Source organism: Silurus meridionalis, chromosome 24 (assembly GCF_014805685.1).
Source record: "Silurus meridionalis isolate SWU-2019-XX chromosome 24, ASM1480568v1, whole genome shotgun sequence".
NCBI lineage: Eukaryota > Metazoa > Chordata > Actinopteri > Siluriformes > Siluridae > Silurus > Silurus meridionalis.
In genome coordinates, this window is record NC_060907.1 from 797,697 (window position 1) to 812,696 (window position 15,000).

Consider the following 15,000-nt stretch of genomic DNA (forward strand, 5'->3'; position numbering starts at 1 on the left):
CACAACGACCAACAACACCACAACCAACATCAACATCTTTACCACCATCTGCACCACAACCAATACCAACACAACCACCTACACCACCACCATCCAAACCACCAACAGCAAGACCACAACCACCAAAATTAACAAAACCAGCAACACCATCACAACCAACACCAACACACCCACCTACACCACAACCACCAACAGCAACACCACAACCACCAACACCACAACTACCACATAATGCTACTACTAATGAATGTGGTATTCGTTTACTTCATGCTTCCATACATACAAACCCGTTAACAGCATCACGTGATCACGTGGTCTTGTTACAAAAAGCTGTCCAGATAAAATATTAACTTACATTAAAAACACAAAGAAAACAATCTATCAACTGTAGGTGGCGCTATTACATCGTTTTTAAAGGCTATATCAGTGAGAAATTAAATTCTGCATGATTTAGAGTTTATAACTGAAATATAAAGTGTTACTACAAGACCACAGTTAAACAAGTTCACTGAAATTTAAATACTTAATAAAAAAGTTATAATAAAAGCACAAACAGAAGCTAAAAGCACATGCCTGTGTAGGAGAAAACAGCAGGATGGAGGAGAAGCAGCTGTTCTGAAGCTCCACCTGCTCTGTGATTTCCATCTTCATGCTCATGGTCAGCAGGAACCGATCCGTCCATGACCAACATCTCACACCTTGTGTCTGCACGGGAAGAGACAGAAGCCATAAACACTCAGAAGGTGTGTGTGATAGCTACTAAGGCTTCAGCCACTGATGGGTTCCTCAGATTGATCAGAAAGAACTTTCCTTTTCAGACATCAGGCCCACATGAATCCAAACATAGAGACAGAATAAAGAATGAAGTGAATGTTGTGGCACCTTCTGTAGACCTGTTATTAAATAGTGCCCCACACTATCATCATCATCATCATCATCATCATCATCATCATAATAAATAATAATTATAATAATAATAAATAATAATAATAATAATAATAATAATAATAATAATATAATATTAATAATATAATAATCATATAATAATCATATAATATTAATAATAATAATAATAATAATAATAATAATAATAATAATTAAAAATAATAACAATAATAATAAATAATAATATAATATTAGTAATAATATAATAATCTGGTTTTGCTGTGTGTTTGTCATGATTAACGTGTTCCTCAGGATATTTCTGCATGTTGTCAGGCATATATGTGTGTGTGTGTGTGTGTGTGTGTGTGTGTGTGTGTGGTAAAGATGTCGGGCTCAGAAGTGTGTATTATTTCACTCAGTGTGTATTTTTGTGATATTTTGTGGAACGGTCTGAACAGATGCGCATATGTGGAAAAATAATCCTGAAAATAAAACTAAATCAAATGGATTTAAATCAAGTGGATCACTGACAGTTTATATGTTTTTTATTGAATATATGAGATTATTTTAAGTAAAAAAAAACTGTTATTTTTTATTATTTTATTTATTTGTATAGTTTATTGTTTAACCTTTATCTAGGGACAGTGAAAACTGATTTATGATTTATTATTTTAATGCCGTTTGAGTATTTTAATTAAATAAAACGTAATAAATATGATTTATTTATTTGATTATAAATGTTTAAAGATTACCTCAGGAGGCCGCGGGCACGCGCGCAGTGCTTAGCCCTTAATATGACCTCTGTAATAAATATTATTGGACGCCGGTGCTGTAGATGGCGCCATTTTGCGACGCGAACCCGGAAGTGAGCCGGGCCGAGCCTCTGTGTGTGTGTGTGTGTGTGTGTGTGTGTGTGTGTGTGTGTGTGTGTGTGTGTGTGTGTGCCTGCGCGTGCGCGCACGCGTGTGTGTGCGGAAGTAAACACCGCGCACCCGACTTTAATTTATATTAAATAATAAAACACGTTTTCGAGCCGGAAAAGAGCCGATTCACGTGCAGGGTAAAGGAGATACAGAGCGGTCACGTGTTACACAGGTTAAAACCGAGTCGTGCAGCTCAGGGATGCAGAAGATATCGTCAAAAACTGTGTAGAAGCTTTACACCTGATCACAGGTACACACACACACACACACACACACACACACACACACACACACACTAATATGTACACCTAAATATTCTAGATTTAAATCCACAGGTGTAATAAGTGTGTGATGAATGTGAGTGCTGTATCACTGACAGCAGGCCTGCATGATGGAAGAGCAGTGTGTAGGAGGAGGTGTAGGAGAAGGAGAAGGTGTCCTGCAGCGTCATCTGCCCTGTGATCCTCCATCTTCCTGCACAGCAGCAGTGGGGACAGATCTGTCCATGGCTGACATCTCACACCTCCACACTGAAGTGTGTGAGCTCAGGAGAACCGTCAGGCACCTCGAGCACAGGCTCAGTCAAGCACTCAAACTCTCCAACCAGGTCTGTGGTCATGCACGCTTCATACACATCTCATATACGTCTCACTTAAACTCTCCAACCAGGTCTGTGGTCACGCACGCTTCATACACATCTCATATACGTCTCACTTAAACTCTCCAACCAGGTCTGTGGTCACGCACGCTTCATACACATCTCATATACGTCTCACTCAAACTCTCCAACCAGGTCTGTGGTCATGCACGCTTCATACACATCTCATATATGTCTCACTTAAACTCTCCAACCAGGTCTGTGGTCACGCATGCTTCATACACATTTCATACACATCTCATATACGTCTCACTCAAACTCTCCAACCAGGTCTGTGGTCACGCACGCTTCATACACATCTCATATACGTCTCACTTAAACTCTCCAACCAGGTCTGTGGTCACGCACGCTTCATACACATCTTATATATGTCTCACTTAAACTCTCCAACCAGGTCTGTGGTCACGCACGCTTCATACACATCTCATATACGTCTCACTCAAACTCTCTAACCAGGTCTGTGGTCACGCACGCTTCATACACATCTCATATCGTCTCACTTAAACTCTCCAACCAGGTCTGTGGTCATGCCTTCATACACATCTCACTCAAACTCTCCAACCAGGTCTGTGGTCACGCACGCCATACACATCTCATACACATCTCATATACGTCTCACTCAAACTCTCCAACCAGGTCTGTGGTCACGCACGCTTCATACACATCTCATACATATCTCATATACGTCTCACTCAAACTCTCCAACCAGGTCTGTGGTCACTCATGCTTCATACACCTCTCATACAAATCTTATACACATCTCACTCAAACTCTCCAACCAGGTCTGTGGTCATGCACGCTTCATACACATCTCTTATATCGTCTCACTTAAACTCTCCAACCAGGTCTGTGGTCTCGCATGCTTCATACACATCTCCTGTACGTCTCACTTAAACTCTCCAACCAGGTCTGTGGTTACGCACGCTTCATACACATCTCATACACATCTCATATACGTCTCATATACGTCTCACTCAAACTCTCCAACCAGGTCTGTGGTTACGCGCTTCATACACATCTCATACACATCTCATATCGTCTCACTCAAACTCTCCAACCAGGTCTGTGGTCACGCTTCATACACATCTCATACACATCTCCTATCGTCTCACTCAAACTCTCCAACCAGGTCTGTGGTCTCGCATGCTTCATACACCTCTCATACAAATCTTATACACATCTCACTCAAACTCTCCAACCAGGTCTGTGGTCATGCACGCTTTATACACATCTCTTATATACGTCTCACTTAAACTCTCCAACCAGGTCTGTGGTCTCGCATGCTTCATACACATCTCCTGTACGTCTCACTTAAACTCTCCAACCAGGTCTGTGGTCACACGCTTCATACACATCTCATACATCTCATATCGTCTCACTCAAACTCTCCAACCAGGTCTGTGGTTACGCACGCTTCATACACATCTCCTACACATCTCATATACGTCTCACTCAAACTCTCCAACCAGGTCTGTGGTCACTCACGCTTCATACACCTCTCATACACATCTCACTCAAACTCTCCAACCAGGTCTGTGGTCATGCACGCTTCATACACATCTCATACACATCTCATATACGTCTCACTCAAACTCTCCAACCAGGTCTGTGGTCACGCACGCTTCATACACATCTCATATACGTCTCACTTAAACTCTCCAACCAGGTCTGTGGTCACGCACGCTTCATACACATCTCATATACGTCTCACTTAAACTCTCCAACCAGGTCTGTGGTCATGCACACTTTATACACATCTCATACACATCTCATACATGTCTCACTCAAACTCTCCAACCAGGTCTGTGGTCATGCACGCTTCATACACATTTCATACACATCTAATGCACGTCTCACTCAAACTCTCCAACCAGGTCTGTGATCATGCACGCTTCATACCCATCTCATACACGTCTCACTCAAACTCTCCAACCAGGTCTGTGGTCATGCATGCTTCATACACATCTTCTATACGTCTCACTTAAACTCTCCAACCAGGTCTGTGGTCACGCACGCTTCATACACATCTCATACACATCTCATATACGTCTCACTTAAACTCTCCAACCAGGTCTGTGGTCACGCACGCTTCATACACATCTCATACACATCTCATATACGTCTCACTTAAACTCTCCAACCAGGTCTGTGGTCACTCACACCTCATACACCTCTCATACACATCTCATACACATCTCACTCAAACTCTCCAACCAGGTCTGTGGTCATGCACGCTTCATACACATCTCATACGTACATGTCATACACATCTCCTATACGTCTCACTCAAACTCTCCAACCAGGTCTGTGGTCATGCACGCTTCATACACATCTCATATACGTCTCACTAAAACTCTCCAACCAGGTCTGTGGTCATGCACGCTTCATACACATCTCATATACAGTACGTCTCACTCAAACTCTCCAACTAGGTCTGTGGTCATGCACGCTTCATACACATCTCATATACGTCTCACTCAAACTCTCCAACCAGGTCTGTGGTCATGCATGCTTCATACACATTTCATACACATCTCATATCGTCTCACTCAAACTCTTCAACCAGGTCTGTGGTCATGCATGCTTCATACACATCTCATATACGTCTCATTTAAACTCTCCAACCAGGTCTGTGGTTATGCACGCTTCATACACATCTCATACACATCTCATGCACGTCTCACTCAAACTCTCCAACCAGGTCTGTGGTCATGAACGCTTCATACACATCTCATACACGTCTCACTCAAACTCTCCAACCAGGTCTGTGGTATGCACGCTTCATACACATCTCATACAAGTCTCACTCAAACTCTCCAACCAGGTCTGTGGTCATGCACACTTTATACACATCTCATACACGTCTCACTCAAACTCTCCAACCAGGTCTGTGGTATGCACGCTTCATACACATCTCATACAAGTCTCACTCAAACTCTCCAACCAGGTCTGTGGTCATGCACGCTTCATACACATCTCATTCACATCTCATACACGTCTCACTCAAAACGAGGAATTGTGAACCACAATCTCCTCTGTCCTGAATCTGTTTGAAACCATCCTACATAATCATCTCATCACTGTAAATAATCATCACCACACAAACCGATCTGAATCTCTAATCATTCTCATGACGATTCCTCTCAGCAGGTGATGGGATCTACACCAGCGTTGTGCTCTGCGTGTAAAGCTGATCTTAGCACGTCAGCAGAAAGAGACTCGGAACACACACTGCAGGTTGTGGACTCTCTACAGAGTGTGTGTGCTGGGGGTGAAGCTGAATGGCCTGATGTTGGTTTACAGGAGAGTGTGACGAAGTGTGAGAAGGATGAACCCAGCACCTCTGTTAATTTACACAGCGATCTGAACCTCCTCACACACTCCTCACCACACACTCCTCTGAAAACGTCTGGAGGTGAGGAGCAGAATGCGACACACTCTCCACTGATGTGCTCATTTACACTGTTGGACTGCAGGACAGTGCTGGAAGTGAATGGAAACATCAGGCAAGAGGAACAGCTGGAGGATGGGAGTGCTCTTGCTGAGGAACCGGAGGAACCGGAGGAACCTGATGAAGAACTTGAGGAACCTGATGAGGCCAGTGATGATTTTTGTCCTTCAAGTAAGTTGTGATTTCTGCTGAAGGAGACAAAAGTGTAAAGAACTGCACACAAATGCCACAGTCTTTCTGTCTTTCCTTCTTTTGTTTCTGTCTCTCTCTCTCTCTCTCTCTCTCTCTCTCTCTCTGTGTGTGCTTTATGAAAAAAATATGTATTGCCAAAGTGATTGCAGTATTACATAAATGTGTTATAAAAAAAAAAAAAAAGGACAATGCATCGCTTGGTATTTCAGGGCTTTAGAAGGGTGTGAGTTGAGAGGTAGGGGTATTTCAGGGCTTTAGAATGGTGCGAGTTGAGGGGTAGGGGTATTTCAGGGCTTTAGAATGGTGTGAGTTGAGGGTAGGGGTATTTCAGGGCTTTAGAATGGTGTGAGTTGAGGGTAGGGGTATTTCAGGGCTTTAGAATGGTGCGAGTTGAGGGTAGGTGTATTTCAGGGCTTTAGAATGGTATGAGTTGAGGGTAGGGGTATTTCAGGGCTTTAGAATGGTGCGAGTTGAGGGTAGGGGTATTTCAGGGCTTTAGAATGGTGTGAGTTGAGGGGTAGGGGTATTTCAGGGCTTTAGAATGGTGTGAGTTGAGGGGTAGGGGTATTTCAAGGCTTTAGAAGGGTGTGAGTTGAGGGGTAGGGGTATTTCAAAGCTTTAGAAGGGTGTGAGTTGAGGGGTAGGGGTATTTCAAAGCTTTAGAAGGGTGTGAGTTGAGGGGTAGGGGTATTTCAGGGCTGTTGGTGTAATATATTTGTACAGAGTTCTGGGTCTCCTCTGGATGGTTTTATGATTTGGTAAATTGTTGATTTGGTGAGTTTGTCAGCAGACCCCACATCCCTGCTCAATTACTGCTTGTCTCTCTCAGCTTCTGCCGGAGGCCACAGTGAGTCCTGTGATGAAGAAGGGAAGCCCTCAGTGAAGCATAATGGGGAAGAGAAGAAGAAGAAGAAGAAGAAGAAGAAGAAGAGTGGGATAAAGACGGTTACCCCCTGCACCATCTGCGGACAGGAGCTGATGTCTGCAGCGTTCCTGACGCGACACATGAAGATGCACGAGAACCGCGTGAAGCAGAAGACGCTGCGTCCTCACGTGTGTGAGGTGTGTGAGAAAGGCTACCCCACTCACTCCGCCCTGAAGGTCCACATGAAGTCCCACAGCGGGGACAAACCGTTCCGCTGCGAGCTCTGTGGGAACTGCTTCAAAACCAAAGGAAACCTGAAATGCCACCAGAGCATCCACACGGGTCAGAGGCCGTTCCGGTGCGCGTACTGCCAGATGTGCTTCTACCACAAGACTCACCTGAAGAAGCACGAGCGCGTCCACACCAACGAGAAGCCGTACGTGTGCTCAGTGTGCGAGAAGGGCTTCATCACCGTCAGCGCTCTGAAGCAGCACCAGAGGGTCCACACGGGCGAGAAGCCCTACTCCTGCTCCTACTGCGACATGACCTTCGGGCAGAAGGTCAACCGCGACCGGCACGAGCGCACGCACACGGGCGAGAAACCCTTCCTGTGTGACCACTGTGGGAAAGGCTTCTCGGACCCGCGTCACTTCTACACGCACAAGCGCATCCACGTGGGGGAGAAACGTGAGAGACCCTTCAGTGCTCCTTCTGCGGGAACTCCTTCTTCTACCGCATCAACCTGAAGCAGCACGAACGCGTTCACACTAAAGAACGCCCATACAGCTGCTCCCAGTGTCCCAAAACTTTCGCCCGACCCGACGTCCTTAAAACACACCTGCGTGTCCACACTGGAGAGAAACCTTACCGCTGCAGCATCTGCGACCAGGGCTTTACCTACCTGGGCAGCTTCAGGGCTCACCAGAAGAACCACACCAAGGAGGACATCAAGCAGAACCCATAACACACACACACCATATTAAACTCCTCACGGGTGTGTGTATGCACCCCAGAGCTTCTCAGGAACTTCCTGGAGAACATCTCATGCTTTCTTTTCTGAGAGCAGCAGTGCGATCAGATTCAGACCTTCAGTCTGGAGAAAAGGCCTGATAATTATAAAGGTGTGTTTTGAAAGAGTGAGAAGATCAGATCTAACTGTGACCAAATGATCCCAAAAAAGAAGAAATGAGACATCATGAGAACATGCGAGAAGATGGGACTGAGCAGTACTTGAGACTGATTGCAGATATCAAATGGAGCATGGTCATGTAGTGGGTCACATGGTCTCAGTATAAACCAATTAAAACTCACTCTACACACACACACACACACACACACACACACACACACACACACACACACTGCTGTTAGACACTACCCTACACTCTGCCTTTTTTTCTCCCCCACTTTCTCTCTCTTCCCCTTTTCTCTTCCTTTCTTTCTTTTTTTTTCTTTTTCCTTTTTTGCTCCTTTGTTTCTCCCTCTTTCTCCCCGTCTTTGGTCATTAATAATGAAGGACTTGTGTTTTGGTGACATTTTCTTTCATTTTTGTTTCTTTGTGTTTAAACGTTTGGAAATGTAATTCCAAATAAATAAATAAATAAATAAATAAATAAATGAAATCTGTGACACAGCAGGAAGTAGTTGATGTTTGAGATGTCTCACTGCGTGCCTGCTGAGTGATGGAGTTACAGCTCAGGACAGGTGGACAGGAGACACACCACATGTCCTTCTGTAATTCTACTTTAAACCTATAATGTTGTTGAATGTAGACCTGAGATTGAAGCAACCTCAGACCATAACACTGCCCCCACAGCACTGTACTGTAGGCACTAGGCTTCTCTTCTTACCCTGATGCTCCCATCACTCTGGAATAGGGTCAGTCTGGACTCATCAGACCACATGACCTTCCTCCTTCACTCTAGAATCTAGTGTTTTGCTCTAGTGGTTTTCTGAAGGCTCCACAGCTGTTTAGTACCAGTTTTAGCTGTTTAGCCTAAAAAAATCATTCAAAATTTCTTCTTCAACTAAAGTTCCTCCAGGATACTTCCAGGTTTAATAATATGATGGACACATCTTACCCTCATTTCAGTAGTTTCAATAATCTCCTCAGTTCTTTTGTAGATGTGTCCCTAATGAGTGATCCAGTGGTGACTGTGGTGAAGGAAAAACTCACTGAGATGGGCTGAGGAACAAACCTTGAGAGGAACAAGATCCTCATCTGGGTGTCACCGAATGTCCATGATCACAGTTCCATCAGTGTTGAGGTTATAAACTGTTCAGTAAACGACACTTGCATGCAGAACTTTTCATCCAAACTGTGGTCCTGAGCACATTGGAGCAGACTGGTGATAATAATTACAGTCCAAATTCATCCTCAAACTTCTACAGTTACTCAGTAACTTCATGTATCTTTAGGCTGTAGATGTGGAACAATATCTCCAACTGAAGAGAACTCCATCCAGAGGTAAGGTGTGGAGATGAATCAGGCAGATCTGAGTTGCTTTCTTTGCCTTATGAAGGACGGTTATTTGGAACAGAGGAAAATTTTTTCCACCATCACCTGATTGTGAAGGACAAGAAGCTCCTCACTGCAGCAGTGTTGTTTTTATCCACTGGAGCTCTTACCTGCTCACCTACATCCAGGTGACCCTTTATGGCTCTAGGGTCTATAATCGTGTGTTTCTATACGTTTCTGCATGCTGCACGTGTTCTGGTATGTTTTATGTGTAAAGGTCTTGGTATCACTGTTGTGACATTTTGTATCATCTCAAACATCTGGCTGCTTTTTCCTCTTTCTCAGAGCAGGAAGTGATGAGATGATGAGCATGTGCAGGTTCTACTCTGCTTGTGTTCCTTCAGATCTCTTCAGTCCTGCACTCTTAATTATTATTTCCATCACCAGGTTCTGCTGTTCTGTAGGTATTAGGGACTGAAATATTCACCAATTCCCATCGATTTTCAAAAGTGCATCAGATACAAGTTGGTGTTTATTACATGTTTAACATCTTGGCGATTTCTATATGTGGGCGGATCGTATCGCACGGGAGCTGCGTTGTGTGTATCGCTCATGTATCGTATTGCTGGATATGCATCGAGATAAGAATCACATCAGAGCCCAGAGAAATAGGATGTTCCACACCAAACTTCTGCATCATCATGAGGCTTTCACAACACACACTTCTCCATATCCATTTATGGTCATCCATGCCGTTAATCACTTCTCCTATGTGACTGGGCGACTTTTTATATAACGGCTTCTTTGCTCCTTAAAGCTGCTAGACATGAAGCGTTTAGTGATCTTGATGACGAATCATTGGTCAGGAAGTGATTAAGCATAAATCTCTCCTCCTGTACCTCCATTTCCTCATGAACTGAAGTGTTTCTAGACAAGCTGGAACCAGGGAAATTCATGTCTATGGTCTTCTACACAGAGAACAATCACTAAGCACCTAATTAGGAACACCTGTTTACTCCTGCAGATGCACTAAAGATCTACATCAGTGGTGTCCAATCTGTTCCACAGGTTTTCATTCCAGCCAAACAGGTCCACAGCAAGTTCTACCTTTTAAATCGAATTCTTTTGTTTTTCAATGATTATCAGGTGTAGCTCTCGATTGGATGGTATAAAAACCTGCACCTACACTTTGTAAAAATGATTGGACACCCCGATCTACATGTTCGCTGCATGTGAAGCAGAAGACCCAAACCTGTTCCAGCATGACAATGCCGTGTGCTCAGAGCCAGCTCCATGAAGATCTGCTTTTCATGGGTTGGAAGATCTCCTGCTATTGAGCTCCAACCCTATTGAACACTTTTAGTGATGAATGTGAACACTTGACTGCACCCCAGGAACCTCCTCACCTTCTCATCTACATCTGTACCTGACTTTACTAACACCCTCTTAGCTGAATAGATCTTCCCAGAAGAGTGGAGCTCATTCTAACAGTAAATGAAGACTGAGTGCGGAATGAGATGTTTAGAAAGAAGCACTATGTATGTGGACACTTGATTAGTGGACCTCAGCTATGGATCAGACACAGGAGCACACGAGGTTCTCTCTCACTGAGGGTCATCACACATGAGTTTACATGGCTGTGGTATTCTCTGAGGTGTGTGTGTGTGTGTGTGTGTGTGTGAGACAGCGAATGACTCAGCGTGACCTCCTGCACTGAGTACTGCAGCACACTGTGGTGAAATAAGAGGAAAGAGGTTTCTGCTGTAACAGATGAAACATGGCCTGGAGTTGACACTGGGTGAGTGGGACACTGCCCGGTCCGGTGGTGCCGGGGGGGGGGGAGATTTTACAAATAACTACAGCTCTGTACACCTGCTAACTATCATCATCATCATCATCATCATCATCATCATCTACACCTACCAGCCACACACACACACACACACACACACACACACACACACACAGTGTGTGGGGGGAGATGGAGTGTGAGAGTGAATAAGTGCACCCCCACCCCCCCACCCGCCCACACCACCATCAGTAGTGTATATAAGCAGTAGCAGTGACAGTGACAGTAACAGTCATGATGATGGCTTGGTTTCAGCTTCTGCTCTTCACTTTCCTCTCCTTTGCTCCTCTCACTACACTCTCTCGCGCGGGTAAGATCTCACACTCTCTCACACACTCTCACTACACTCTCACTACACTCTTACACACTCACTCTTACACACTCCACTCTTACACTCTCACTACACTCTCACTAGACTCTTACACACTACACTCTCACACACTCTCACTACACTCTCACTAGACTCTTACACACTACACTCTCACTACACTATCACACACTCTCACACACTCTCACTATACTCTCACTAGACTCTTACACACTCAACTCTCACACACTCTCACACTTACTACACTCTCACTTCACTCTTACACACTCCACTCTTACACACTCCACTCTTACACACACTCACTACCTCTCACTACACTCTCACTATACTCTTACACAATCCACTCTTACACACTCACTACACTCTCACTACACTCACACTCTCACACTCACTACACTCTCACTACACTCTCACTAGACTCTTACACACCTCACTACACTCTTACACACTCTCACTACACTCACACTCTCACACTCACTACACTCTTACACACTTTCACACTTACTACACTTTCACTACACTCTCACTACACTCTTACACACACTCACTACACTCTCACACACCTCTTACACTCACTACCCTCTCACTACACTTTCACACACACTCACTCTCACTATTACACACTCTCACACACACTCACTACACTCTTACACACCTCACTGCACTCTCACTTCACTCTTACACACTCACTACACTCTTACACATTCTCACTACACACTCATTACACACTCACTACATTCTTACACACTCACACACTCACTACACTCTCACTACACTCTCACACTCTCACCACACTCTCACACACCTCACCACACTCTCACACTCTCACTACACTCTTACACACTCACTACACTGTCACACACTGTCACACACACTCACTACAATCTTACAAACTCTCACTACACTCTCACTACACTCTTACACACTCTCACTACACTCTTACACACTCTCACCACACTCTTACACATTCTCACTACACACTCATTACACTCTCACTACACTCTCCCACTTTTACTAAACTCTCACTACACTCTCACTACACTCACTACACTCTCACACTTTTACTAAACTCTCACTACACTCACTACGCTCTCACTACACTCTTACACACTCACTACATTCTTACACACTCTTACTACACTCTCACTACATTCTTACACACTTACTACACTCTCACTACACTCTTACACACACTCACTACACTCTCACACACTCTTACACTCACTACCCTCTCACTACACTTTCACACACACTCACTCTCACTATTACACACTCTCACACACACTCACTACACTCTTACACACTCTCACTGCACTCTCACTTCACTCTTACACACTCTCACTACACTCTTACACATTCTCACTACACACTCATTACACACTCACTACACTCTTACACACACTCACACACTCACTACACTCTCACTACACTCTCACACCTCACTACACTCTCACACACTCTCACTACACTCACACACTCTCACCACACTCTTACACACTCACTACACTGTCACACACTGTCACACACACTCACTACAATCTTACAAACTCTCACTACACCTCACTACACTCTTACACACTCTCACTACACTCTTACACATTCTCACTACACTCTTACACATTCTCACTACACACTCATTACACTCTCACTACACTCTCCCACTTTTACTAAACTCTCACTACACTCTCACTACACTCTCACTACACTCTCACACTTTTACTAAACTCTCACTACACTCACTACACTCTCACTACACTCTTACACACTCTCACTACATTCTTACACACTCTTACTACACTCTCACTACATTCTTACACACTTACTACACTCTCACTACACTCTCACACACTCTCACAACATTCTCTCGCTCAGGTAAGATCTCTCACACACTCTCACAACACTCTCTCGCTCGGGTAAGATCCCACCAAATCCAACCCATGGAAAGCAGATCTTCATGGAGCTGGCTTTGTGCACAGGGTCATTGTCATGCTGGAAACGGTTTGGGTCTCCTAGTTCAAGTGAAGGGAACATGTCATGCTATTGCTTCCAAAGACGCCTAATACTGTGTCTCCAACTTTGTGTAATTTGGAGAAGAACCACATTTGTGTGGAAAAGTTGGGTGTCCCAAAACCTTTGGCTAAATTTGGTTTATATATTATTTTTGTGATGTGAAAATGATCTGGTTGAATTCTAGAATGAGGATTTTGTTAAAAATGCTTCTGAAGTGGAAGGTGGAGGTTCTGGTTTGGAGTTTCGTAGCAGGTCTGAGACTGAGGTGGTCCAGGTCCAGGTCCAGGTTCAGGTCCAGGTGAGATCTAAATCAGATTGAGAGTGAATTGAAAATGCTGTGTGTAGTGATGCGAGCTGAGCCAGAGCACAAAGCTGTAGTGCTGCACATGTGGTATCTCCTGGAGCTTCCAGGTTCTCCATTTTTCTTTACATTTGCTTCCTTCATTACCAAACACAGAGTTTTATGAGGATGGTTTTTCAGCCCTTGCTTTTTTTCTGTTAAAAATACGACTAATCCCCAGAGCTTCACTTTATAAGGAACAAAACCCCAGCTTAGATGTTGGATATCCAGTGGCTGGAGAACCACAAGGTGTTTATTAATGATTTTTTGTTTGTTGCAGTACTTGGAGAAGAAGCTGATGATGGTGATGATGAGGTAAAATGTCGCAAATCAACACACACTTAATTGACATCCGTAAAATCTCTCACATTTTATAACACATGACTGATCTTCTCCTTCCATCATGCAGAACATTCTTAAGGGGATTTGTGAGGGTGAGTACGTTGTTCTGTCCATCAGCACCATCAGTACCTTCGCATTACTCCTCTCAGACTCTTGTAATACTCCCATGTGGTGTTTGGATCAGAACCTTGTGGAGTTTTCCTGCAGGTATTGATGAGCAGCTGAACATTTGCAACAAGAAACTGTCTGAGAAAACGGATTACAGCTTTGACCTGGGTCAGTAATCACCAAACATTATCGTATAAGAACGTGGGGAAGGTTGAAGGTTACAGAATGTCATTGGGTTTTGGTTGGAATGCTGATGGATCAGACTCTAATGCCTGCTGTTCCTCTCTTCTGCAGAGAATGACCTGTTTGCCCTGAAGGAGCAGCAGAGGGTGATTAAGCTGTCATGTATAAATGCCTCTCAGGCGTCCTCGCTGCAGGTGGCAGGTGAACATCACATCACAGTAGCATTCGTTCTTCTCATTAGCTTTGTGTTATTGTACAGAGTCTTACTGTGCATGTGCAGCTCTGCAGAAGCAGCTGGACAGCATGTTACTGCAGCTCGGCGAGAAGACCTCAGGACCTGCTGAAGCCGGTACGTACACTGTATGTGTGACTAATCCCAAACATGTTCTAATCCTGAGTGTGTTCTAA

The 15,000-nt window shown here is 44.2% G+C and overlaps 2 protein-coding genes across 4 annotated transcripts in view; both read left to right on the forward strand.

Annotated features, from left to right (window-relative positions):
• The first annotated feature begins 1,784 nt into the window (after positions 1-1,784).
• LOC124378592 (zinc finger protein 235-like) lies at positions 1,785-8,331 on the forward strand. 3 transcript variants are annotated; one of them, XM_046838321.1, is made up of 4 exons: positions 1,785-2,058; positions 2,191-2,415; positions 5,614-6,088; positions 6,939-8,331. In XM_046838321.1, the coding sequence occupies exons 2-4, from the start codon at positions 2,197-2,199 to the stop codon at positions 7,718-7,720; spliced, it is 1,476 nt and encodes a 491-aa protein (XP_046694277.1). In that variant the 5' UTR covers positions 1,785-2,058; positions 2,191-2,196; the 3' UTR covers positions 7,721-8,331. The 3 variants fall into 3 exon arrangements, with proteins under 3 accessions (XP_046694277.1, XP_046694276.1, XP_046694279.1); XM_046838320.1 differs by having other exon boundaries at positions 1,786-2,058; positions 2,188-2,415; XM_046838323.1 differs by having other exon boundaries at positions 1,786-2,058; positions 2,188-2,415; positions 5,617-6,088.
• Positions 8,332-11,510: 3,179 nt separating this feature from the next.
• Positions 11,511-15,000, forward strand: part of LOC124378569 (early endosome antigen 1-like) — a 21,379-nt gene continuing 17,889 nt past the window's right edge. The window contains exons 1-6 of the mRNA XM_046838297.1: positions 11,511-11,591; positions 14,240-14,274; positions 14,369-14,393; positions 14,509-14,577; positions 14,704-14,793; positions 14,873-14,941. Of these exons, the coding sequence (XP_046694253.1) occupies positions 11,516-11,591; positions 14,240-14,274; positions 14,369-14,393; positions 14,509-14,577; positions 14,704-14,793; positions 14,873-14,941 (364 nt within the window). The 5' untranslated portion in view covers positions 11,511-11,515. The remainder of the gene's footprint in view (positions 11,592-14,239; positions 14,275-14,368; positions 14,394-14,508; positions 14,578-14,703; positions 14,794-14,872; positions 14,942-15,000) is intronic.